The sequence below is a fragment of the Equus quagga genome, chromosome 14, assembly GCF_021613505.1.
Source record: "Equus quagga isolate Etosha38 chromosome 14, UCLA_HA_Equagga_1.0, whole genome shotgun sequence".
Taxonomy (NCBI): Eukaryota; Metazoa; Chordata; class Mammalia; order Perissodactyla; family Equidae; genus Equus; species Equus quagga.
Window position 1 is genome coordinate 11,731,162 of NC_060280.1, and position 26,650 is coordinate 11,757,811.

General features: G+C 39.9%; 2 protein-coding genes across 3 annotated transcripts in view; both read left to right on the forward strand.

The window, feature by feature from the left end:
- UEVLD (UEV and lactate/malate dehyrogenase domains) overlaps positions 1-15,852 on the forward strand; it is a 47,898-nt gene extending 32,046 nt beyond the window's left edge. For both annotated transcript variants that reach the window (XM_046685258.1, XM_046685260.1), the window contains 5 exons: positions 1,128-1,298; positions 2,549-2,722; positions 10,497-10,560; positions 12,200-12,323; positions 13,141-15,852. In XM_046685258.1, the coding sequence (XP_046541214.1) occupies positions 1,128-1,298; positions 2,549-2,722; positions 10,497-10,560; positions 12,200-12,323; positions 13,141-13,308 (701 nt within the window). In that variant the 3' untranslated portion in view covers positions 13,309-15,852. The remainder of the gene's footprint in view (positions 1-1,127; positions 1,299-2,548; positions 2,723-10,496; positions 10,561-12,199; positions 12,324-13,140) is intronic.
- A 7,174-nt stretch (positions 15,853-23,026) lies between these two features.
- TSG101 (tumor susceptibility 101) overlaps positions 23,027-26,650 on the forward strand; it is a 50,844-nt gene continuing 47,220 nt past the window's right edge. Inside the window, exon 1 of the mRNA XM_046637599.1 lies at positions 23,027-23,186. Coding sequence (XP_046493555.1) covers positions 23,145-23,186 — 42 coding nt within the window. The 5' untranslated portion in view covers positions 23,027-23,144. The remainder of the gene's footprint in view (positions 23,187-26,650) is intronic.

Genomic DNA, 26,650 nt, shown 5'->3' on the forward strand with positions numbered 1-26,650 from the left:
ACATAGAAGTGGTATGGAAATGTTAACTATATACTTTCCAGTTCCAGTGTCTTCCAATTCTTGAGGTTTTGACTCATCACCAGGTATCTACTCTGAACACTAGAACACAGGAATTACTTGAGGACTCATTAAGAACCATAATTAAACTCCAGGACTCTGTTTTTGGATCTTCCCTCCCCACGACTGTGTCAGAATATGAACTAAACTTGGATAATGCACTTCTCAATGGACACATTGCACAAACGTTTCCTTCTGAAACTTTAGAAAGATGGCCTTAGAGGCTTAGTTAAGATATAAAGCCTGGAATCTACTCATTGTCTCCCTGGAATGCTAATATTCATTTAGGAGTGTTGACTGGATTGATGCCATTCTAGTTACTTTATTATTTTTCTGTTGTTTCTGATGCTAATAATGTCTGGCCACTGTTTTGGCATGCACTTACTATAAAACACATTGTGTAATAGAGAGTAATGTGAAAGCACATGTGTGCTTCAGGATCAGAGGAGTGGAGCTAGGAATGGCTTTTCCTAAGTCCTAACAGTTGCTTACCTGTAGGTCCCACTGAAAACACCTAAAACCAAGGACACTGCGTTTCAGTATAAGAAAAAGTCGATAAAAAATGACCCAAGACATTTTATCTTGATTTAAAGATTTTCAAACCATTTTTTTCCTCTTTGGAGTAGAATCCTTAATAAATGAAACAGATGCAAGCAGAGGTCAAAGTAAACAGCTTGGAGCCGTGCCTACCAACCTTCTTTCCACTATTCCCACTCCTCCCAGATGGCCTCTGAGTCACTTTCAAGGAACTCTAGGACTCTACACTCACCCTTCAAAAATCAGTGATGTGATTGATTATAGGTTCATTTTGCCTATGGCATATTACTTATTTTCCTTAAGAAAATTGTGAATTACATGAAAAACTAAGTCCTTGTTTGTTGGTTCTGGATCCTGTAATTTATTTTCTTTGTCTTTATTGCTAACTTTCCCCCCTTGACTCCCTGTGGAGACGGGAGTGATCTGAGGGCAAGTGTGCCTAAAAGCTCTCTACTTGTAGAAAAGAAAAACAAGAACAAGAACTTGATTAAAACCTGTATCTTGAGCTCAGACTGTTTCTTTTTATTCACTAGATTTGTCTGCCTCTGCTCATTCCAAGGTGGTGATCTTCACGGTTAACTCTTTGGGTAGTTCTCAGTCCTACCTTGACGTGGTGCAGGGCAACGTGGATATGTTCAGAGCCCTTGTCCCCGCTCTGGGACATTATAGTCAACATGGTGTCCTGCTTGTTGCATCACAACCAGGTAAAAAGTTTTATTTTAAATTAATCTGATGGCTCAGTGCATCGATAGAATTGCCATTACTGATAAAAGTCATAAAACTAGATTATAAAGGGACAGACTATTCAGTTAAATTGCTCTTATAATGAACAATATAGGTATTTCCATATCCTATCAACCAGGTACTTCTTATGACTGGCATTAACTGGAAAGTTTACAACTTACAATTTTTATGTAATATTACCATTATTATGTTCCAGGTTGTTAGCCATGTCTTCCTCAGTGAGAAGATGGTAAAACACTCAAGAGAAAAATGCAGTGGCTTATATAGCGGACATTTTGTTAACTCTGAAGTGGCATAAAATGTTAGTGAGCATGCCAGTGTGCATTTTTAACATTTTGTATTTTTTTTTTAAAGATTTTTATTTTTTTCCTTTTTCTCCCCAAAGCCTCCCAGTACATAGTTGTATATTCTTCGTTGTGGGTCCTTCTAGTTGTGGCATGTGGGACGCCACCTCAGCATGGCTTGATGAGCAGTGCCATGTCCGCGCCCAGGATTCGAACCAACGAAACACTGGGCTGCCTGCAGCGGAGCGTGCAAACTTAACCACTCCGCCACAGAGCCGGCCCCAACATTTTGTATTTTTTAAATTGTTTCACCACTGTTTTGGTTAAAAAAGAAATGTTTTCAAAGAATTAGGTGGTACTGGAATCAGGTTGGTGAACAGCATTTTTTAATGTTCCCAGTATAGGGTGTAGTATGCATTTCACTTGTTTTCCTACAGGAATTGGTTGAGGGACATTGGTCTCTTTAAACCTGACATCCTTTTGGCATGGCAGAAAAAAGTAGTTGTGTTTTTGTTCTTAATGCTGTACTCCTTAGTGGTGGTACATGAATCATTATTTTAATTTAAAGATAGAAATGTAGCTTAAGAGATATAAAAAAGAACTTGATCAATGAAAAAAAAACTTAGGACTCTCTAGTTTTCTGTACCCAGTTTTCATCCTTCTTGCTTAACTATTCTAGGAAATTATCTGTTTTCACTCTTAACAATTTATATTTAACAACAAAGGGATGTAAAATCATGCTGATACCTGGTTAGTGTTTTTAATATACATTAAAAATATATTATGCCTCACCGTACATTTAGGACCTAAGAAGAGTGTATAGGAGCTCTAATATACTTATTAAATAACAAATATTTTGTTTATGAAGTAGGCTAGAAGTATATTTTTAAAAATCTTTACATTTTCACCTTGTATGTGATATTCAGTGGAAATCATGACCTATGTGACATGGAAACTGAGCGCATTTCCTGCAAATCGAGTGATTGGAATTGGATGCAATCTGGATTCACAGAGATTACAATATATTATTACAAATGTTTTGAGAGCACAAACTTCAGGAAAAGAAGTATGGGTTATTGGTGAACAGGGAGAAGACAAAGGTAAGAAATACATTTCTATTCGTTATATTGATAACCAAAATCACCAGTGGCCACGCTCTCCGGGTGTGTCTGGAGACTCCAGGATTGTGGAGCTTAGCTGGATCTCGTTCCACATTTGAGTGCTTTTTGTGGACCAGGCCCCATATTGTGAAGAGACTTTCACATGTGTCATTCTCATTGTATTTACTTTTCTCTAAGTTTAAGATTAGGCAAGACCCGTTAGGTTTTATTTTTTTTAATTGAATTTGAGAGACCAGGATTAATTTGAAAGTTTAATTTTCTAGAGAGCAACATTTCAATAAACCCTAAAGCATATACATCACTCTTTCCTGTACTTTCCCCACCCTTCAACCTTGCTTACCTTTCCTAAGTTCAGACTTTCTCCCTAGGTACATACCTCCTCCCTGTTTCTCACCTTTTTAAACAGAATTTTCACCCTTTGTTTATCCTTATGGCCTTTCTTACAGCCGCTTGCTCTGTCCCTCCCACAGAAAGCATCCATTCCCCAGACTGGAAAGCCCTTTTCCTATCCCAAAGGAACGCTTTCCCTACTTGACTTGAGAATCTCTTCCTTTACTCCTTTCTTGTTTCCCTCACGCTGGGAAGTCACGTTGGTCAGGTGGTAGAAGTCCTGTTTATCCTCATTTTGTTCATTTTTTTCCCCAGTTTTATTGAGAAATAATTGACAAATATCACTGTATAAATTTAAGGCATACAGCATGATGGTTTGATTTACATACATTGTGAAATGATTACTACAATGGTTCAGCTAACATCCATCTTCTCATATAAATACAATAAAAAGAAAAAAAAGAAAAAAGGGAAAAGATTTTCTGCTGGTGATGTGTATCGCACAGCAGTGTTGACCCTCGTCCTCACGTTGTACGTTACATCCCTGGCTTTGTTTAACTTGTGACTGGAAGTTTGCGCCTTTCACCACCTTCCTCCAAGTCTCCTTCCCCCACCCTCTGCCTCGGGTAACCGTAGGTCTCTCTCTTTTTCTATGAGTTTGATTTCTTTTTTATATTCCGCATATAAGTGAGATCATATGGTATTTGTCTTCCTCTGTCTTATTTGTTTCCCTCAGCACAGTGCCTTCATGGTCGATCCATGTTGTGCAAATGGTAAACGTTAGTGTGGTATAACAGAAGTATAGAACATAGTCTCTTCCTTCATCATACTTGAAAATTATTTTAGAGCAACAAACAAAATATTTACAAGAAAATATTTACAAGAATATATACAAGGGTTTACATATGATCCATATATTTACAAGATTTAGCTAACACTAAAAGTATAGGATACTATCTGATTAAGTGCCAAAATGAGTATTAATAGACTAACGGTGCTGAGACACTTATGAGTGAGCATTCAACATGAGTTGAAATGACTGGAGAAAATTATATACAGGCCATCATTGAACTGGACTTTGGAAGAATGAATAGGATTTGAATAGCTAGCAAAGAATGAGAAAGACGTTCTAGGAAAAGGAAATCAGACGAGGCAAAGGCACATAGTTAAGTATGACATATTCATGGGATAAAAAATCTAGACCAGTCGTTGCAGAAAGTTTCAACCAGATAAGCCTGGTTGGAATCACATTTTGGAGATCCTTGAATATCTGATCAAAGAGTTGGAAAGTAGGGGCTGGCCTGGTGGTGCAGCGGTTAAGTTCGCATGTTCAGCTTCGGCAGCCCAGGGTTCCCTGGTTTGGATCCCAGGTGTGGAGGTAGCACCACTTGGCAAGCCATGCTGTGGCAGGCGTCCCACATATAAAGTAGAGGAGGATGGGCACGTATGTTAGCTCAGGGCCAGTCTTCCTCAGCAAAAAGAGGAGAATTGGCAGGAGATGTTAGCTCATGGCTAATCTTCCTCAAAAAAAAAAAAAAAAGAGAGAGTTGGAAAGTGATTCTCAGGCAAGGGGAACCCTTAAAGGTATTTGAGCATGACAATGCTATGATGAAAAGGTAATTTGGGGGAAATTAATCATCGCTTCTTCCTTTGAAATCCATTACTGTAACTTTATTCAGCATTAGGTACTGAAGGGCAGAGCACGATGTGGAAAAGAACTTCTCTGCCCATGAGGAAGTGATTGTTTCACTGGAGAAAGACCACACACATTAAAAGTTAAGGAGTCAGCCATAGTGCCACGAAGCACATCACCTGCTCAAAACTGTTTTCTTAGAATCTAAAGCTTCCTCTATGCTTTGATGCCATTAACACAAAACATTAACAGTGGTCACATCTGGGTTAAAGATAGCTTTTAAAAATTTGTACTTTTCTGTGTTTTCTACTTTTGTCACTATGGATATGTAGTATTTGTATAATTTTTTTTTTATTAATGTTATGATAGATTACAACCTTGTGAGATTTCAGTTGTACATTTTTGTTAGTCACGTTATTTTAATAAAATATAGCAGTATTTTAAATCTTTATAAATCTTCACTAGCTACCTAGGAAGTTCAATGCTAGAGTCAGACTATACAAAAACCTTCACAAAACCTGATGCTGTGATTTGAGCAGAAATATTTTTCAGACTCAAAATGCTCCCTGACACTAAACACTTTCAGTAGGACCCTGGGAAAGGGTAGCAAACGAGAACTTGGAGCAGATGTATGAGAGTAATGAATGTCTAGGGTTCAAACAAACCCAAGACCCCGAACGTTACTCTCTGCTGCCATTGAGTTCTGGTCCATGGTGACCACTTGCTTATCTCCCAGCTAGTTTGCTCTTCCCCCTCTAGTCTTCCCTATAATGATGCCAAATTAATAATAATATTAGCCAAAACTTACATAGTGTTTACATATATGCTTTCACATATTAATTCAATCTTCCTCAGTCATATTTCTCTTTTCAAAAACTTTCACTGGGTTCCTCTGACCGAACTATTAAATTCCTTTGCTTGGCATTCAAGGAGTCCCAAAAGATAGCTCTACTCTTCCTTCCCAGTTCTATTTGTGGCAGCAGTAATGTTATTAGAGAGCTGGAAGGGACACAAGGGATCCTTGATTACATTTTGTGTTAAGAAGCAGCAGTGGAGGAAGGGATGGGAAAAGTGACCTGCCTAAGAGCTTTTAAAGTCAATGAAGGCCTGAAACCCAGGTCTTGTGCCTCCCAGCCACTCCCACAGCTTTCTTCAGCCACAGGAACCTTTGCCACTGCAGTTACCTCCCCGTAATCCCTTCTCCCTCTCTCTCAGCATATTCAAATCTCAGCCTTCAAGGTCTAGGTCAAGCCCTCCTTACTAATGCTATGAAGCTTTTCCTGGTCACATCATTCCACAGTGATTTCTTCACTCCTTTGAGCTAAAAGCTATTGCTAGCTCTATAGTAATTAACCATATATTGTCTCATGACGTTTATTCTTTTGTTAAACCGCTGTTTATTCTGATCCAATTTTAATTCTGTGTGTGCACCTTCTTATTGAAAGTGTAAATTATTAAGCTGTACTTTTAGTTGAAAAAGTTGTACATTCACATTGCAAAAAAATTAAATAGTATGAAAAGATAGGCAGTGAAAAAGAAGTTTCCCTTCACGCCAGACACCCAGTCCTCTCCCCGGAAGCAGTTACAGTCACCAGTTTTTTGTGTAACCTTCCAGAATATATGTGCCTAGACAGGCACATGTATGAAATATACATCATACATCATTATTCACCTTGCCCCCTTACTCACCAATATGTCTTGGAAATGATTGCATAATTACATAATTACATATATAGATCTCCTTCATTGTTTTTAACTACTGGATATACCAAAATTTATTTAACTAGTCCCCCTCCTAAGTTACAGTTTTTGAATGAAGAATATTTCACAATATGGTTGTATTAATATCTCAAATTGTAAAAAAAATAAAAGATGGCATGACGTGATAAATAAGCTGAAGGCATTGTGCTGACTGCTGTTGGAGGTTTATAAATGTGTAGGAACCTGTTCCTGTCTTTAGGAAGCTTAGAGGCTAATACAGGGAATGACTATAATAAAAGGCAGTATTAACTTGCTGTGAGAGAGGTCCACGGGCACAAGAAAGGGTTATGTTAATTCTGTCTTGAGCTCTCAAACGGGAACTAGAAATAGAGGGGTGTAGGTACATGTGAATTGGGGTCACTTAAATATAGTATTATGTAATATTTGACATATACAAAGGAATACATATAGACTATATGTATGTTTTAAAGCATAATAATAGAACAAACACCCAAGAATCCACATTTCAATTAAGATCACCTGATTCCACTGAGGCTCCCTATGTACTCCCCAGCCCAGCTCCCTGTCTCCCATCTAGCACCACTATCACATCACCTTTTATCCTGTCTTCTGCTTTGTTTCAGAGTTATAGCCACAGATAGGTATGCTTACCTTGGCTCTGAAGCCAGAAATGGATTAGAGGCTCCCTCTGCTGGTTTTATGTGTAGAAAGCAACTGGTTGTATTTTTGCATAAGTGACACCACCATAGTAATAGCAATTATAATTATTTTTTATTGAGTGCCTACTAGTATATTAAATGCTTTGCATACCTCATTTAAATTTTACAAACACACTGTGAAGGAGATGGGGGTTTCCCAGGAAGCTTAAGACTCAATGAGGTTAAATACTTTGCCTGAGGTTACACATCTAGTAAGGGCAGAACTGAGATCTGAATCCTGGTCTGACTCCAAAGCTGTGCTTTTTCTTGCTGTGACTTAATTAGATACTTGATCTAAAGCATTTAGTTCAGTGTCTGGCACAGAGTAAACATGCAGTGAATGGTAGCTGTTACTACAGGGATCGGAAAGATGGTGATGAATAGAAAATTGGCAAAAGGACACGTAAAACTACGCTTTGAAATAAAGCAACATGAGGATTTGGAAACAGAGTTATAAGAATAGCAGGTGTGTAAGTAAAATTATTCTCTTCAAGTATTTCAGAGACAAATGACAGCCATAGCCTGGGGGAGGAATCACATGACATACGAGACCCTTTCGGATCTGTTTCCTGCTTCCCTCCCCAGCTTCATCTTCTGCCATTCTGCCAGCCCTTCTGTGCTAGTCAGATGGTCAACTTGCAGCTTCCTGAATGCTTCATGTACTCCATGCCTCCCCACCTTTGTACCTGACGCTTCCTTTCCCTGAACATACATTCACTTGGCTAACTCCTGCTTCCCCTTCAAGACTGGGCTTGAGTGCCACCTCTCCCAAGAAGCCTTCCCTAATTCTCCATGTTAAGTAAGTTCACACCACTATTATAACCATTATCACACTGTGTTATAACTGCATATTTACCTGTCTTTTCACCCACCAGACTATAAGCTCCTTGAGCTTGGAATGGCCTCAGTAAATGTGTTTTAACTGAATGAATGATCCTGATGCCATCTTGTTGTGACCAAAGGTCATTCATATGATGCCCCACCAAATTAGATAGTCAGCAGAACATATGCTTTGGAGCTGCTGTTTTCATCTGTGAGATTGGAATCATATGTAAACTGCAGGTAACTCCTTCAAATGATGTTTTAGAAATCCAAGGGCTGGACCTCAGAATAGGGTGTTAGACCATCTGCTTTGGGCATCAGTCTTACCTAAGGAGTAGGTGTTGTGTGTAATGGAAAAAAGCCATCCTCTGGTCATTTCTCAGTAAAATTTTTGGGGCCAGAGGATTACTGCTCTTGAGGAATAGAACCAGAAAGATTAGGATAGATTAGATACAGTATTTGAAAGGGCTACTTAAACTAGGGTAGACATACTTTTAGGAAGTTGAAGGGCTGGGCAGTGAATGAATAAACAATGAAACAATTAAGTCCATCTAAACTTAATTGAAAATTTTCGTGACATATCACAACAAATTTGAACATAGTGAAGCTTTCTCTCTCTCGCCAAGCATTCTTTTCTCATTTCTCTTGGAAGTCAGGACTCAGAGAGGAAAAGTAAAGAATGTGACTCTGTGTGTGTGTGTGTGTGTGTGTGTGTGTGTGTGTGTGTATGTGTATATATATATATATATACACACACTTATGAATAATTTTCAGATGTTTTTTGTCTTTTATACCTACATTGCCCCCTTTTTTTTGGTGAGGAAGATTGGCCCTGAGCTAACATCTGTTGCCAATCATCCTCTTTTTGCTTGAGGAAGATTCCACTGAGCTAACACCTGTGCCAGTCTTCCTCTATTTTGTATGTGGGACGTTGCCACAGCATGGCTGATGAGTGGTGTGTAGGTCCACACCCAGGATCCAAACCTGCGAACCCTGGGCCACGGAAGTGGAGTGCCTGAACCCAACCACCATGCCACTGGGCCAGCCCCCCTACCTTGCCCCTTTTATTCATCTTTCTAAGGTCTATAAATGCTGTATTTCATTTAGCAGACATTTCCCCCCAATTTTCCCTTTATTTTGAATATACTAATAATGTACAAAAATTTTTTTAGAAAATAATTCATATATAACCTGTCTATCCAAGTAAAACATCTTTTAAAAATCCATTACTCTGGGGGCCGGCCCAGTGGCACAGTGGATAAGTTCACACATTCTGCTTCAGTGGCCCGGGGTTCACTGGTTTGAATCCTGGGTGCGGACCTACGCACTACTTGTCAAGCCATGCTGTGGCAGGCGTCCCACATAAAAGAGAGGAAGATGGGCATGGATGTTAGCTCAGGGCCAGTCTTCCTCAGCAAAAAAGAGAAGGATTGGCAGCAGATGTTAGCTCAGGGCTAATCTTCCTCAAAAAAAATAATCCCTTAATCTGTCCACATGTATTTATAATTTTCATATAACAATTATTGGCTTTGCTTTTTTTTTACTTAACATAAAAACTTTTCCATGTTTTTCAGCTTAACTGTTACAAGTGTGTTTTTCTCTTTGTTACCAAACATAATTACGGATTGTGTGTGAGGTCACTTATCTCCTGTGTATTCTTCACCATGGTAAAGAATATATGGAGAGGACACAAACACATGATCCCTGACCCCTGGAAGCTTATGATCAGTGTGAGGGAGGGAGGCATCTGGATACAGAGAGTGTCCTTTGTTGCTGACACATCACTAAATGGCCTAATTTTCAATGCAGTTTAGAAGACATATCTTAAACAGTCTTATATATCTGAATGTATTTTTGTTTTGCCTACCCAAATACAGATTTGTATCAAAGAATGTCTTCACACAGATGGCAAACAGATGAACATTAGAAAGATTTCAAAATGCGTCCTGCAATCTCTATTTAATATTAAAGTGTGGTATAAATATCCCAGTCATGTGCACAGCTTTGAATTTTTGAATTGTTTTTATAAATGTGTAGTGAGAGGAAATGGTAACCCAAAAGATCCCCTTAGAAAACAGGAACCTGCCTCTCTAACGGCGATGGAAATCTAGCCCAAAATAGGTGACCAAATTATTCCTCACCCAGTGAGAGGAATTAACCTCAGTGTGTTTCCCAGTGGAGCAAATAGCAAGTGCTTGCTGCTCTTGGGAGCCTATTACACACAGCCTCTCGAGGAAAGAAAGCTTTCTCCTTGCACAGTAAGGTGGCCTCGGTAGAGCTGTTGTCGAGAGAGCACAGGTAAGGAGGCTGCAGATAGACTTTGGGGATCGTGTTTTCCGGCTGACTGCAGCTCCGTCTTTCTCACCCCAGGCAGTCAGTAGAGCACATTCGGTGCCATTGGTGGAAAAATGTAACTGTTGCCAGCAGGTGGGAAAATGTTTATGTCAAGTTTAATACAGATATCCTTGCCTGCAAATGATCATTCATCACATCCTAATCCGAAGAGAGTTACTGACAAAATATAATTAATTTTTCATTTAATTTTTAGTGCCCACATGGGGTGGCCAAGAGGATGTAATGAGTCATAATTCTCAGATGCAGCTGTCCAACAGGTAACACTGAGTGTAGATTTGCATTTATCCAACCAAAAATCATGTACTTCATAGCTAACATAACAGCTATTCACACAGCATGGACTCACCAGGCTTCTGCAAAGAAAACAAGCAAGTATGGACAAATCCATAAGCACAAGGGACCACTTTTCTAGTCTTTGATTTCTTATCTCAAAGTAGATCCCAGTGCTTTGCAAACTCTATTGCAGATACAGAGCTGACACTTAAAGGGCAGAACAGGTTCCTTATTTGTGATTTACTGCTCCTTTCTAAACATCTGAGGATATTAAGAATCTTCTTACTGTAGAAAAGAATTTGTTCATACCACCTAAAAATTAATATGTATTTATTAATCACACATAAATCCATTTGGAAGTTAGTCTAATATGAATGGATAAGTCATATTATGCAAGTATTATCCAGGCAAAACCAAGATGTAACGCACAGACCTTGTACCCTTTGCCTTTACTCAGAGGCCTTCCAGGCTCTGCGCCCTTAAGCTGCACTCTACACACTATGTATTCTCATGCAAAGTCTTCTTTCACCATCACATAACATACTTTCCTGCACTCTGAGTGGTGGAGATTTTTAGCTTTCTAAACCTTCAGTTTATGGTTTTCAGAATATAACTAGGGAGAATATTCTCTTATTGAGAAGCGTAGTGTGTTGTATAATGCATTCTAATCTGATTCTCTACATAACCCTGCATTTATAGTTGTAAAAGGAAAAAAATTCAAACGTGTTTGTCTAATTTATATCTTTTTAAATTATTTACAAAAAGAATGTATACTATTATAAAACTTGAAATACTGCGGATATCTACAAAGTGAAAAGCTGGGGGTAATCCCATTCTCCACTGTCACCATTGTCAACAGCTTAGTGTCCACATGTCCGAACGTTTTTTTCAACATTTCTGCAAACATTATCATTATTATTTTTATAATGATAGGTTTATGCTATTCATATTATCTTGCAACTTGCTTTGTTTCCTTAATAATAAATCTTGGACATTTTCTGATATTGTACATATAAATCTACCTTATTCTCCTCAAGAGCTACGTGACACTACATTTGGGTAGTGATTTATGTAACCACTTCTCTTTTGATGAGTTGTTTCTGAAATTTTTGCTGTCTCAAACGAGGCAAACATGCTTATTATGTATATCTTTGCCCACTTGAGCAGATTGCTGGAGGATAAACTTCTAGAAGAGACATTTCTAGATCAGATGTTGCCAAATCTTCCTCTTAAAAGACTGTATAACTTCACACTCGCATCAGCAGTTATGGGAACACCTGTTTCTCTGTAGCTTCTCCAAAAGTAATCAGTCTCTTTAAACTTTGCCAATTTTGATAGGCAAAACTGGTGTATTTATTGTTTTAACTCATATTTAGTTAAATTTAGTGGTGGTGAGCATCTTTTTATGTTATTAGGCCATTTGTATCTTGTCTATGTGAACTGCCTATCTGATATTCAAGAAAAGCTTCATTAGATTGTCTGTAGGCTTTCCTAACAGTTGCTGTATAACTCTTACTTCTGTGTCATAAAAATATCTAATTAATACCTTAAACATGGTGTAAAACTAAATGTGCATATTTTGTGCATTTTCTGAGATGACTTTTTTTATTTTTTGTAATCTAGAGCTATGGAACTGTTACAGGTAAAAGGTCAAAGATCTTGGTCTGTCGGACTATCAGTAGCTGACCTGGTTGACAGTATTGTGAACAATAAAAAGAAAGTGCATTCTGTATCAATTTTAGCACAGGTAATTGCTATTCTCATTCTCTCATCATATTTTTAAACTTTTATATTACTAATATAAAACCAGAAAAAGTGTTGTTCATGCTGCAACCCAGGTGTCTTCGATATCACCGGGCTTTAGAGTAACACGTGCGAGGAGACAGTTTGGTCTTAGCCCTTTCCTGCTTGGCTGTGGGAAGTCTGGGCTTCTACTAGGTTGCCCCTTGCTGCTGTGTGATTTTGGGGAACTCCCGAGAAACGTTTATATAGTCCATAAAAGTCTTCTGGTTGTCATTTATCACCTCAGCCAGCCAGGTCGCCCCAGACTGCCGTGCCAGCTGGTCTTAGGAGGCCATCAGTCTGCTTCTGCAGTTCAGTCTGTCCTTTCCACTTTATCCCAGGCATAAAGTCCCTACTAAGAGGAGGCACAAATGCTTAACCACATTTTCTTGAAAACTTAGGAAAACCAGGAGGGAAATAAAACATGGAAAAGAAAACTTAAAACAAGTTTCTGCTTTTGAGCCCAGAGCTCATGTCATGCCCCTCCCTAGGGAATCTATTCTGACAGTCTTTTTTCTTAGCCCCTCACCTGCTACCCATATTGCAGGGGGCCAGCTTACCTCCCCACAAAGTGAGTGTCTTTGACCAAGGTCCTCCCATCTCATGAAAATTTTCTGAAACAATAATTTGAGTTTAGAAAATAAATGAACAAATTTTTTTTTTAAAGTTCAACTTATATCACTTTGTACTAGGACTAGAAAAGCAAGAAAGTATCCATATTTATAATATTAATTTTTTTGCAGTGATTCAGCTCTATTATAAACCCTATGTTTTCATTTCAGGGCTATTATGATATAAATAGTGAAGTGTTTTTAAGTTTGCCTTGCGTTCTCGGAGCCGGCGGGGTATCTGAAGTCATCAAAACCGCAGTGAAAGAGGACACAGTGACCGAGAAACTGCGGAGCAGCGCGTTGTCAATCCACGGCCTCCAGCAGCAGTTAAAGCTTTGATTCTGGAGTTGAGGCTCCCCTGGAAGGGAAGGGCGTTTAACTGTGCCAGCATATATCGGGTTGAGAGCTTCTCTGTCTTATTATTTATCCTTACAAACTGCTGGGTTAAGGTGGATGGTTTCTCGGTGAGCTGTGTAATTTGAATCCTTAGGAAGTTAGATGAGGAGGAACAAAATCTAATTTGCTTTGCTGTTCTTGAGATGTCTATACCGGTCTTTAAACCTGCAGCAGAGAGAGACAGTCAGCTGCAATATGCGTCACTTAAAATTATGTATCCTCAACTGAAAGCACAGTCAGCACTTTGGGAATATTTTGAAAGTGGTATATTTTTAAAAGAAAACTACCCTTTGACTGTTATAATAAACATGGTAAGCTGAAGGCCCAGTATGGATTTATAAAATCTGTGCTGGGTGCACATTCAAATGAGCCACAGTTTAAGGTAGTAATGTTTCTTCTTTAAAATACAGTTGGTAGTAATGGTAACGCATTTCGTTTTCCTTCTTCAAATTAATTAGCTACCAAAAAAGGAAAAGAATTTTACATGTACTTTAAAATTGTAAAAGGGAAAGTGAAATTTTTTAATATATGAAGAAAAAGTGTGGTTTAATTTACAGTGGGACTGTCTTTCTGGAATTTTCTATAACCTCTTCCTGAGGTATATCAGATCTCCAACATCTCATAAACTCACTGTAATATTAGTAGAGCCATAGAGAAATGTGTGTTTTTAGTGGAAACAGATTATGAATAGAAGCCAAGCAGTTTACTTTAAAGCTAAAACATAAGGCTTTCATAAAAGCCACTGGTCTTAAGAAGGAGAGGTTGGATGGACTGATTGTTCTGAGCAAATGCTTTAGCCACTCCTGAAGAAATGATTCCGAGAACATCCGCTTTGGTGACGGGTCAATAACAATATCTTCACGTGTGATATAGCATATTATTACTAATGTGATTTGCAACTAATAGTCACAACTGATGTCAACACTTCTTATATTTTAGGGGGTGTGATGAGTACTTTCTTATTTTATTGAATTCTCACAGTAACCCATTGAGGTAGGGACTATTATCATCATCATTTTAGAGAAGAGGAAATTGAGGTTTCGTGCCCAAGACCTCATGGCTAAGGGGCACTTATGCATACCACCTTTCCTTTTTCTAAGCACTAGAAGGGGGAAAAGGCCCAGCAGCCAAAATAGTTAGCACAGCACCCTAAAGCTGGGGTCTATAAACTTCCATTCTCATGTAGGGGCTGACTTTTTTCTCAGCATAGTGTTTAGAAACACTGATTCCCTAACTTCCCAGACTTGCCCTCAGCAAATAGCAGAGAGGGGTATGCACTGGGTAGGTGATTATTTATTTAGTCATTCAGATAGTATTGCTGGGAGCCTGCTATACAGCAAGCACTGTATTAGGCACTGCAGATACAGTGGGGAGCACACCTGGACTAGGTACAAACCCTCATGGTCCTTATAATGTAGTAGGGGAAACACAGGAATCAAATCTCACAAATAAATGTATAATTGCAAGTGTAATAAGTACTGTGAATAAGTCCAAGGTGCTCTGAAAGCATATAATAGGTAGACCCAAACCTGGTCAGAGAGATAGGAGCCAAATGGTCTGTAAGGGCAGACACAATCTAGGTAGAGAGGAAATAGTCAAACCAATACTGATTTACTATAATAATGGATGCTTATGATGATGAGCTTAAATCACAAAGAAAAGGTATAATTATATTCAGGGTCCAACATTTAAGAAAGTAGGAAAGTATTTAATACACTTGGAAAGATTACCACCAGAATTAACTAGGATAAAAACCTGGACATTTGAAGAGATAAGCATTAATTCTGTATAATTTGGCTACACTAGTAGATTATCTTGGTGTTACTCTAACAATGTGTCCTCACTGTCCTTTTGTATGAAATAGGAAAGTAAAACTGAAAAGAACCATTCCTTGTGTTTTTTAAACTAGCCTTTTCTAATATCAGATATCTAATTAGAAATTAGATAATTTCTACTATGCTCTTGAACAATAACCAAACTGCAAGATACTATAAAATAGACAAATTACCAAGAGGTCACTACATTAATTATAAAAGGAAAATGTCAACACAACAAATACTTACTGAGCATCTAATGTTATTCCAAGTACCGTGTTAGAATCTGAGTATTCAAAGATGAGTAATAGTCCTTGCCCTACGGAAGCCTACAATATAGAAGTAATTCTATCAGATACTTCCTTGAGTGTTGAGTATTACCAATCATGTTGTAAGTTCCATATGTAAGTCAAGAATCAGTGCCACTGCAGCCTCACTATGATTTGGGGGATAATTTGACATTCATAATTTGATATGTTTCTCTCTATTAACTTCCACTTTTTCATTTTCTGAAGATCATGCAATGTCTCTTCTTGTTACGATTTTTAGTGGGGCTTGGATTAAAATGCTTCCTGATACTGTAGCACAGAGATAAATATTTATTTTCTAATTTACACTGTAGTTTTCCTTAAATATCAAGGATAATGAATAAAATAAACTTTAAAACCACCAAGAGATGCCTAATTTACTGAGTGGAAGGAAATTATTGACGAGAAAGATTCTTTCATATAACTCATACAGTACCCGGGTATTTATTTATTTTGTTTTAAGCGGCTTAAGTGCAAAATGATGAGACTGGATTTTGTTATTTGTTTTCAAACTTTTAAAAATTATTTTTAGCAAGAAAAATTTTTAAGCAATATATTACCTGCAGTCTCCCAATTGATGAAAGCGTTGCTCTAATTGAAGGTACTCCTGAGTAAGCTGTGGCTTTAAGAATAGTTTGAAAACCACATTGCTTTTAAGTGATATAAAAGAGGTGCGGTGAAAAGATAGACTGTCCTGTAGTTTGGTTTGACTGGAGCTGTATGCTTAAGCAACGTGTGGTGTCCATATCGAAAAAAGTGATGCCTGTTGGGATAGCCTCTATTTTCTATGTGTGTGTTGGTAACAGTGTATAATGATACTTCCACATGGTTTCAATTAGGCCCTCAGTGTATGTGACCTTCTCTTAGATGCCGGTTTAGAAGAGAATGAATTCTACAGCCTGTTCCTCGTTAGCACTATGCAAAAATCCAAATTCTCATCCTTCACATCATCAAACCCAAGCTTTACAATACCTTGATGACACTGGACTTATAAAACTGGTGGTGATGTGCAGTAATAATGACGTATCAATGCCCATGAAGAACTTTTATGGGTAGTGGAAATTTGAGATCGAGCACTTACTCTTGCACTGGTCAAGGCACTGAGTATTTGAAGATGAGCGTGCCCTCAAAGACTGGGACTTTGACCGTGGACAGGCTGGTACGCAGATAATAGTGGTACTATATCTGGTACCACTGGAAGGTAGAATGCAGCCTGTATTATCATTTATGCCTGGGCGCATAGAAGTTCTGACTTAGGGGAGTGGTTTCCTGGAGAAGAAATGACTGCCTAGTTTCCCGTGAAACAAGGGCTCTGCACTTTGCCCTTGTGAGTATATAGTATGAAGAACTTTTAAGGTTAAAAACACAACCAGCTGAGAGGGGCAGAGCAAAATGGTGGGGTGAGCTGACCCGGGATTCTCTCCCCTCCAAAATACAACAAAAGATTGGAAGAACTGAATTTCAGAGAATAAACATAATGCCAGCTCGTTAGAGACCTACAATACCAAGAAGGCGGAGATCATAAATCCTACTTACAGCCTCGGAGGCGCTGGAACGGTAGGAGAGAACATCGCTCCCTCCACTAGAGTCTGCGATCGCTGCAGCGTGGGTCAGGAAGGAGCGGGGGAGGGGCCGCGCGACCGGGGGATCATCCAGGACTCCTGCCGCTGATTCAGTGGAGACCCGCTGACGGGGGTGGGGTGGGGGGGGCGGGGGAGGGAAGCTTCCATCCGCGGGGACCCTATAAATCAAGGGCCTTGGGAGACCAGAGAACAGAACTGATCTGAACCCAGACCGGTGCATGTGAGTAACAGCCCCTCCCCCCTAACAAAGCCAGTGGGCGCAGCCATCTTGCCCCAAGGCAGAGAGCGAACACGCCGCTCTCGACCCCCATCTGGTGGTGACAGGCTGTAACTGCAACTGAATTCTACCACCATGAGAAAAAACCGCTCCTCTACCATCCAGCAATTTATAAAAGCCCCAGACCAGAAGGAAAACAATAAAAACACAGAATTAAGTCCTGAGGACTTGGAATTAGGTAAGCTAAGTGATAATGAGTTCAGAGCAGCTATAATCAAAAAACTCAATGAGGTAGAGAGAAAGAGAAACAAGCCGAGTTCTGGAGTTACTTCACAAAAGAGATTGAAAGGATAAAGAAAAATCAAACAGAATTACTTGAGATGAAAAACACAATGGACCAGATAAAACAGAATACGGATTCCCTGAATGCCCATGTAGACAACATAGAGGAGAAAATTAGCATAATCGAAGATAGACAGGCTGAATGGCGCCAGACAGAGGAAGAAAGAGAACTAAGAATTTAAAAAAATGAGGAAAATCTCCGAGAGATAATGGATTCAGTGAGGAGTAAGAACATAAGGATCATAGGAATTCCCAAGAATATGGAAAAGGAAAATGGAGCAGAAAGTGTGCTTAACGAAATTATTGAAGAGAACTTCCCAAATCTAGGGATCAACGGAGAAGTGTGTGTAGAGGAGGGTTTTAGATCTCCTAGATTTGTCAATGTAAAAAGAGCTACCCCACGGCACATAATAGTAAAGCTGGCAAATAGGAAAGATAAGGAAAGAATACTCAGGGAAGTAAGAAAAAAAAAGAGAATAACCTATAAAGGAGCCCCTATCAGACTGTCAGCAGATTTCTCTACAGAAACCCTACAAGCTAGGAGAGAATGGAGTGACATATTCAAAGCTTTAAAGGATAAAAATCTTCAGCCAAGAATACTCTATCCAGCAAGAATTTCCTTCAGATATGAGGGAGAAGTTAAATCTTTTCCAGACAAACAAAAGTTAAGGGAATTTGTAACTAAAAGCCCTCCATTACAAGAAATCCTCAAGAAGGCTCTCATACTTGAAAAAAGAAAAAAGGGAGAAAGGGGACACAATCCACAGACTAGGGAGACCGATGGATAGAACCAGAACAGGATAGCAAATATTCAATTATAGCGTTAGGGTAAAGGTAAGGAAACTACCAAAACAAGGACGATCTTAGCACTCTAACTACAAATGAATAAGACGAGTTGGAATAAAAAATGAAAATAATTATTTAGGAGGGGAAGAGCAAAGGGTCTAAATCAGTATTGGTCAAGTAAGTAAGAGACCACCAGAGAATAGACTATATTATACACGAGATCCTAAATACAAACTTCAAGGTAGACACTAAAATAAAGTACTGAACAGAGTCACAAATCATGAATAAGGAAAAATCTAAGAAACCCAGCATAAGAAATTGCAGTATTAAATGGGTAGTCTAAAGCAAACAGGAAAAGAAACGCAAAAAAACAAGATAATGAGCGACAGATTAACAGCATTAAGTCCACATGCATCAATAATCACTCTCAAGGTGAACGGATTGAACTCTCCAATAAAAAGACACAGAGTGGCAAAATGGATTAAAAAACAAGATCCAACAATTTGTTGCCTCCAGGAAACACACCTCAGCCCCAAGGACAAACACAGACTCAGGGTGAAGGGGTGGAGGACAATACTTCAAGCTAATAGCAAGGAAAAAAAGGCAGGTGTTGCAATTCTCATATCAGACCAAGTGGATTTCAAAATAAGACAGGTAAAGAGAGACACAGAGGGACAATATATAATGATCAAAGGGACACTTCATCAAGAAGAAATAACGCTTATAAATATCTATGCACCCAACACAGGAGCACCAAGATTCATAAAGCAACTATTAACAGACCTAAAGGAAGATGTTAAAAACAACACAATAATAGTAGGGGACCTCAACACCCCACTCACATCAATCGACAGATCATCCAGACAGAAAATCAACAAGGAAATAGTGGAACTAAATGAAAAACTAAAACAATTGGACTTAATAGACATATATAGATCACTTCACCCTGAAAGAGCTGAATACACATTCTTCTCAAGTGCACATGGAACATTCTCTAGGATAGACCATATGTTGGGAAACAAGGCAAGCCTCTACAAATTTAAAAAAATTGAAATAACAAGCATATTCTCAGATCATAGTGCTATAAGGCTAGAAATTAATTACAAGAAAAAAGCTGAGAAAGGCACAAAGATGTGGAGACTAAACAACACACTACTGAACAAGCAATGGATCATTGAAGAAATTAAAGAAGAAATAAAAAAATACCTGGAAACAAATGAAAATGGTAGCATGCCATACCAACTCATAAAGAGCTGGTTTTTTGAGAAGATAAATAAAATTGACAAACCACTAGCCAGACTTACAAAGAAAAAAAGGGAGAAAGCTCAAATAAACAAAATCAGAAATGAAAGAGGAGAAATAACAACAGACTCTGCAGAAATACAACAGATTATAAGAGAATACTACAAAAAACTATATGCCAACAGAATGGATAACCTAGAGGAAATGGATAAATTCTTGGACTCCTACAATCTCCCAAAGCTCACTCAAGAAGAGGCAGACAATTTGAACAGACCAATCACAAGGAAAGAGATAGAAACAGCAATCAAAAACATCCCAAAGAATAAAACCCCAGGACCAGATGGCTTTCCTGGGGAATTCTACCAGACTTTCAGAGAGGATTTAATACCTATCCTTTTCAAGCTATTCCAAAAAATTAGGGAAGATGGAACACTTCCTAACACATTCTATGAGGCCAACATCACGCTGATCCCAAAACCTGACAAGGACACCACGAAAAAAGAGAACTACAGGCCAATATCACTGATGAACATAGATGCAAAAATTCTAAACAAAATTTTGGCAACCAGAATTCAGCAATTCATCAAAAGAATCATACATCAGGATCAGGTGGGATTCATACCAGGGACACATGGATGGTTCAACATCTGCAAATCAATCAACGTGATACACCACATCAACAAACTGAGGAATAAAAACCACATGATCATCTCAATAGATGCAGAGAAGGCATTTGACAAGATCCAACAGCAATTTATGATAAAAACTCTGAACAAAAAGGGCATAGAAGGAAACTACCTCAACATAATAAAGGCCATATATGACAAACCCATAGCCAACATCATACTCAATGGGCAAAAACTGAATGCCATCCCCCTGAAAACAGGAACGAGACAAGGATGCCCTCTATCACCACTCTTATTTAACATAGTACTGGAGGTCCTGGCCAGAGCAATCAGGCAAGAAAAAGGAATAAAAGGAATCCAAATAGGGAGGGAAGCAGTGAAACTCTCGCTGCTTGCAGACGACATGATCTTATATATAGAAAACCCCAAAGAACCCATTGGGAAACTGTTAGAAGTAATCAACAACTACAGCAAAGTTGCAGGGTATAAAATCAATTTGCATAAATCAGTAGCATTTCTATACTCCAGTAATGAACCAACAGAAAAAGAACTCAAGAACACAATACCATTCACAGTCGCAACAAAAAGAATAAAATACCTTGGGGTAAATTTAACTAAGGAAGTGAAGGACCTATATAATGAAAATTACAAGGCCTTTCTGAGAGAATTGGATGACGACATAAGGAGATGGAAAGACATTCTGTGGACATGGATTGGAAGAATAAACATAGTTAAAATGTCCGTTCTACCTAAAGCAATCTACAGATTCAACGCCATCCCAATCAGAATCCCAATGACATTCTTTACAGAATTAGAACAAAGAATCCTAAAATTCATATGGGGCAACAAAAGACCCCGAATTTCTAAAGCAATCCTGAGAAAAAAGAACAAAACGGGAGGCATCACAATCCCTGACTTCAAAACATACTACAAAGCTACAGTAATCAAAACAGCATGGTACTGGTACCAAAACAGGTGCACAGATCAATGGAACAGAATTGAAAGCCCAGAAATAAAACCACACATCCATGGGCAGCTTATCTTTGACAAAGGAGCTGAGGGCATACAATGGAGAAAAGAAAGTCTTTTCAACCAATGGTGCTGGGAAAACTGGAAAGCCACACGTAAAAGAATGAAAATTGACCATTCTTTTTCACCATTCACCAAAATAAACTCAAAATGGATCAAAGACCTAAAGGTGAGACCTGAAACCATAAGGCTTTTGGAAGAAAACGTAGGCAGTACACTCTTTGACATCAGTATTAAAAGGATCTCTTCGGACACCATGTCTTCTCAGAGAAGGGAAACAATAGAAAGAATAAACAAATGGGACTTCATCAGATTAAAGAGCTTCTTCAAGGCAAATGAAAACAGGATTGAAACAAAAAAACAACCCACTAACTGGGAAAAAATATTTGCATGTCATATATCTGACAAAGGCTTAATATCCATAATATATAAAGAACTCTCGCAACTCAACAACAAAACATCAAACAACCCAATCAAAAAATGGGCTGGAGACATGAACAGACATTTCTCCAAAAAAGATATACTGATGGCCAATAGGCACATGAAAAGATGCTCATCATTGCTGATCATCAGGGAAATGCAAATCAAAACTACACTAAGATATCACCTTACACCCGTTAGAATGACAAAAATATCTAAAACTAATAGCAACAAATGTTGGAGAGGTTGCGGAGAAAAAGGAACCCTCATACACTGCTGGTGGGAATGCAAACTGGTGCAGCCACTATGGAAAACAGTATGGAGATTCCTCAAAAAATTAAAAATAGAACTACCATACGATCCAGCCATCCCACTACTGGGTATTTATCCAAAGAGCCTGAAGTCAGCAATCCCAAAAGTCCTGTGAACCCCAATGTTTATTGCAGCACTGTTTACAATAGCCAAGACATGGAAGCAACCTAAGTGTCCAGCAACAGACGAATGGATAAAGAAGATGTGGTACATATATACAATAGAATACTATTCAGCTGCAAAACAGAACAAAATCATTCCATTTGCAATAACATGGATGGACCTTGAGGGAATTATGTTAAGTGAAATAAGCCAGCGAGAGAATGATAATCTGTGTATGACTCCACTCATATGAGGAATTTAAAATTATGGACTAGGAACAGTTTAGTGGATACCAGGGGAAAGGTGGGTTTGGGGGGTGGGCACAAAGGGTGAAGTGGTGCACCTACAACATGACTGACAAACATTAATGTACAACTGAAATTTCACACGTTTGTAACCTATCATTAACTCAATAAAAAAAAAAAAAAACCCACAACCAGCTGATCATCAGAGAGACCCCGGGCATCATCTCATGCAAACTTCTCATCTTAGAGTTGGAAAACACTTGAGTCCGAGCTGGAAGTGCCCTTGTCTGCTTTTATCACTAGCACAAGTGGGAGTGGCAGAAGAGTTTTCGGGCTCCCAGCGCAGCGCCCGCCCACTTGATCAATCAGTCTTCAAAGCTCACTCGCAAGACCTGCGTACTGCTTCCCGTCCCTGCACCTGCTCCCTTAGTCTAAGGACGACAGTGAAACACCTGCTGGTCTTGGCCTAGCCCAGCGTCTCGACCGTCGGGACAGGCTGCCCTCATCCTTGGGACCCAAGGCGCCTGTCCTGTACCGCACCCGGGGACCGGGCTGGGGGAACCCAGCGTCGGTCTCTGAGCTCGGAAGTGACGTAAGGGAAGCGGAAGCGCCGTCGTGGCGGCCGACTTCCTGTTGCTAGAGGCGGGGTGGTGGGGGGCTGGCTGCTCGGTGAGAGATTGTGCGGGGCGGCCTGGGCAGCCCGGGAGCGGCTGACCCTCTGCCTGCGGGGACGGGAGTCGCGAGGCGGCCGCCATGGCGGTGTCGGAGAGCCAGCTCAAGAAAATGGTGTCCAAGGTGAGGCCGCGGCGCGCTCCCGCCCGGCGCGCCCCCCTCCCCGCCGCGCCCGCCCACCCAGCGAGCCTCCGGGGGCCCGCGGGCCCCGGGGCGGTCCTCGGCCACCTCGGCGAGCCCGGGGCCGAGATGCCTGCCGCCTGGCGCCGGAATCCCCGCTGCGGGGCCGGGGAAGGGAGGGGGCGGCGACAGTCAACAAAGGCGCGCCGCGGAGGCCACCTGCCGCCCGCCCTCGTCTCCGGGTAGAGTTTGGAGCGGTCGGCGGAGCGGTGGAGTTTCGTCTCAGTTTTTATAAACACAAAGAGGCGGTTGTCCTTAGTTCTCGGTCTGGGCAGTCGTCCTCCACGCCTGTCCCAGTGGAGGCGTCCGTCCGTCTTCGCCCTTCCCTCCGGCCCCGGGGACCGTGTCCTTCTGGGTTTGTATTCCGTACACAGCTCAGTGCCGGCCGGCGGGCGGGCAGTGACTCCGGGCTGCACTGGCTCAGTGATAACACTCTAGGTGAAAACGTCCGGAGAAGCCCGCCTGCCAGCGCCTCCTTCCGTCGGGTGGGATGGATAGAATTCCATTACCGTTTCAGAGACTTTGATTTGCTAAGAGTAACCACCTTTAATTGTGTGCTTCTTAGAACGCGAATTTATTTGCTTTGAACTTAATTTATCATCTTCACAGTTCAAGAGAGGTGTATTTTTTAAAAAGCAGATAGGCATTTTGTATTTCAAAGCCGTGGGTTATTTTGATAATTACTTCAGATGTGGCACCCGATGCCACAGTGGACTGAGTGGGTTTTTTGTTGTTGTTGTTTTCAGTTTACTGAAGCTAATTGGAATGAGGTGTCTGTGACGTGATTGAGCCTGGACTCTTCTCCAGTCCAGCGGGGTAGCTGTTGATACTTGTGTCAAAGGAAGAATGGTCAAAATCGAAGTAGTTTAAGCAATTTTCAGTATTAATAAAACACACTATTATGTATAAACTTATTTCTTTGAAAAATATACTTTTTTCCCAATGAGATCGCCCATAGTCTTTGGTTGAAAAGCAAATAACTTCTAAAGACGAAGTGACAGTTTTCTAAATAAAGCATCTCTTGGTTGTCTGATCATATCTTCTAGGCTTCTTGATTTTCTTTTGATAAAGTAGTTATCCTTAATTGTAGAGGAGGTTTTGGGGAGCCCTAGAGGGTTGTGACCCAAGTCTGTGTTGTAACATTTATATACCATTTTTTAAAAAACAGTATGTTGTTTTACATACTATATGACTGAAGAGTAACTGTTCTATGCCATTTTTTATTTTTAAATTGATAACATAGTCATTAAGGTTTATTCCTCACTGTATATGTACAAGTATATATAAGGACAAGAATGTTCAAATATTGGTGTGAATTTTAGAAACCGTAATTAAATTTTGTAAGCTTCCTCTTGAGGAACTTGCCTTCAAAGACAGAGGCAGGGCATCTTTATAAGATATTTTATACTTCCACCTGCCTTCTCCAACCTCTTTTTACCCTAAGAACAAAAAAAGCAGATAGGGGAGAGGTGGGATAGGGCATTCTACCTATCTTTTGGTTCTTGGCCCAATATCTGAAAAACTGAGTCTCCTACAAGTGATGATGTCACTTCTGAGTATCAGCATCTTTTCTCTCCAGCCTGTGAAAAAAAGGTAGGAATTGTAAGGAGGATAATAGAAGTAGTTTGTGGAGTTCTTGCTCCTGGTGGGGGGCTAGCTTCAGTGTTACCCTTTCAGTTAGGTGTGGTCCCATGTGGGAGTTGTTAGCTGGGACCCTGGATAGATTGCTAGGGTGATGGTCGTTTCCTCTGATTGTGGGATCTCATACCTGTCATGGTACTCTGGGCCACCTCCCTTGCCTTATGTCTTTTTATATGTTATTACAGATAATTGTGTGCTTTGAGCATTATCTTAGCTCCCAACTTAAATGTATTAACATCCTTCTCTGTCATCATTTTAGCAGTTAACAGAGGTATATTTAAGCTGTTAGTCTGTCTTGCCTTACACAAATAACTCTACTTCAGATTGTTCATACAGACAGCTACCTGTGTTCTTCCAGAGTTAACGTGCAGCATTCCCACAGGTGGCGTCACTCCTGCATAGGTAGAAGAGAGCTGACCTGTTAAAGGTTGCTCTGCATCTCCCACTGTTTTAGTGCTAAGGATACAACAGTGAACAATCAGACAAAAAACCTCACTGTACTTTTGGAATTTAAATTCTCGTAGAAGGCAACAGGCAACCCAAAAAGTACATCGAGTAGTGTGTTGGAAGGTGGTAAGTGCTTTGGAAAAAAAATAAAGCGGAAGAGGGAAATAGAGAGTGCTGGGGGTGAAGATGGGAGGGGCTGCAGTTTTACACAACAGTAAAGGAAGGCCTTTCTGAGAAGAGCTATTTGAGCACAGACCTGAAAGAGATGAGGAAGCAAACTGAAACAATCCAGAGGAAGAACATTCCAGAAAGAAAGAAAAACAAGTGCAAAGGCTCTGAGACAGAAGTTTGTCATGCACGATAGAGGAACAACAAAGGAGACTAAGGTGTCTGGACTGGAGTGAGCAAGGGGGAAAGCGGTGGGAAATAAAGCTCTGGGAGGTTTTGGAGGGTCTTGCAGGCCATTGTAAGTCTTTGGCATTTACTTGGAGTATAATGGGAAGCCGTCGATCTGTTTTAACTTTTAACAGTATTGCTCCATTGCAGTGTCGAGACTAGAGAGGCAGAGACACCTATAAAGAGGCTGCTGCAGGAACCTAGGTGACAGCTGATGGTGGCTTAGACCAGGATCATAGCTATGGAGGTAGTCAGAAGTGATCAGATTCTGGATATTTTTGAAGGTAGAGCTAACAGGATTTTCATTGTTGATGAGAAGGGAAGAGAGGCATCAAGGATAACTTAAAGGTTTTTGGCCTGAGCAGCTGGAAGGATGTAGATGAGGAAAACTGTAGGAGGAGTAGATTTGGGGGAAGATAGGGAGTTCGTTTTTGATCATGTTAAATTTGACATTCTTAGATATCCAAGTGGAGATGTCGAATTGGCAGTTGGATATATATGTCTGGAATTCAGGGAAGAGGTTCAGACTGGAATGTTTAATTTGGGAGTTATCAGCTATAAATGGTATTTAAAGCTATGAAGGAGATCACCAAAGGAATGAGTTTAGATAGAAAAGAGGACCAAGGACTGAACCCTGGGACTCAATAATGTTAAGAGGTTAGGAGAAGTAAAAGAACCAGCAAAGAGACTGAGAAGGAGCAGCCACAGAGGAAGAAAACAAGCAGTGGTGTCCTGAAAATCAGGTGAAAAACATGTTTTAAGAGGAGAAATCAACTTGGTCAAATGTTGCTGATAGGTTAAGATGAAAACTGAGAATTGGCCATTGCATGTGGCCATGTGGTGGTTATTGGTGACCTTGATGAGCAATTTCAGTGAAAGTGCAAAAGCATGATTGGAATGGGTTTGAAGAGAATAGATCTAGG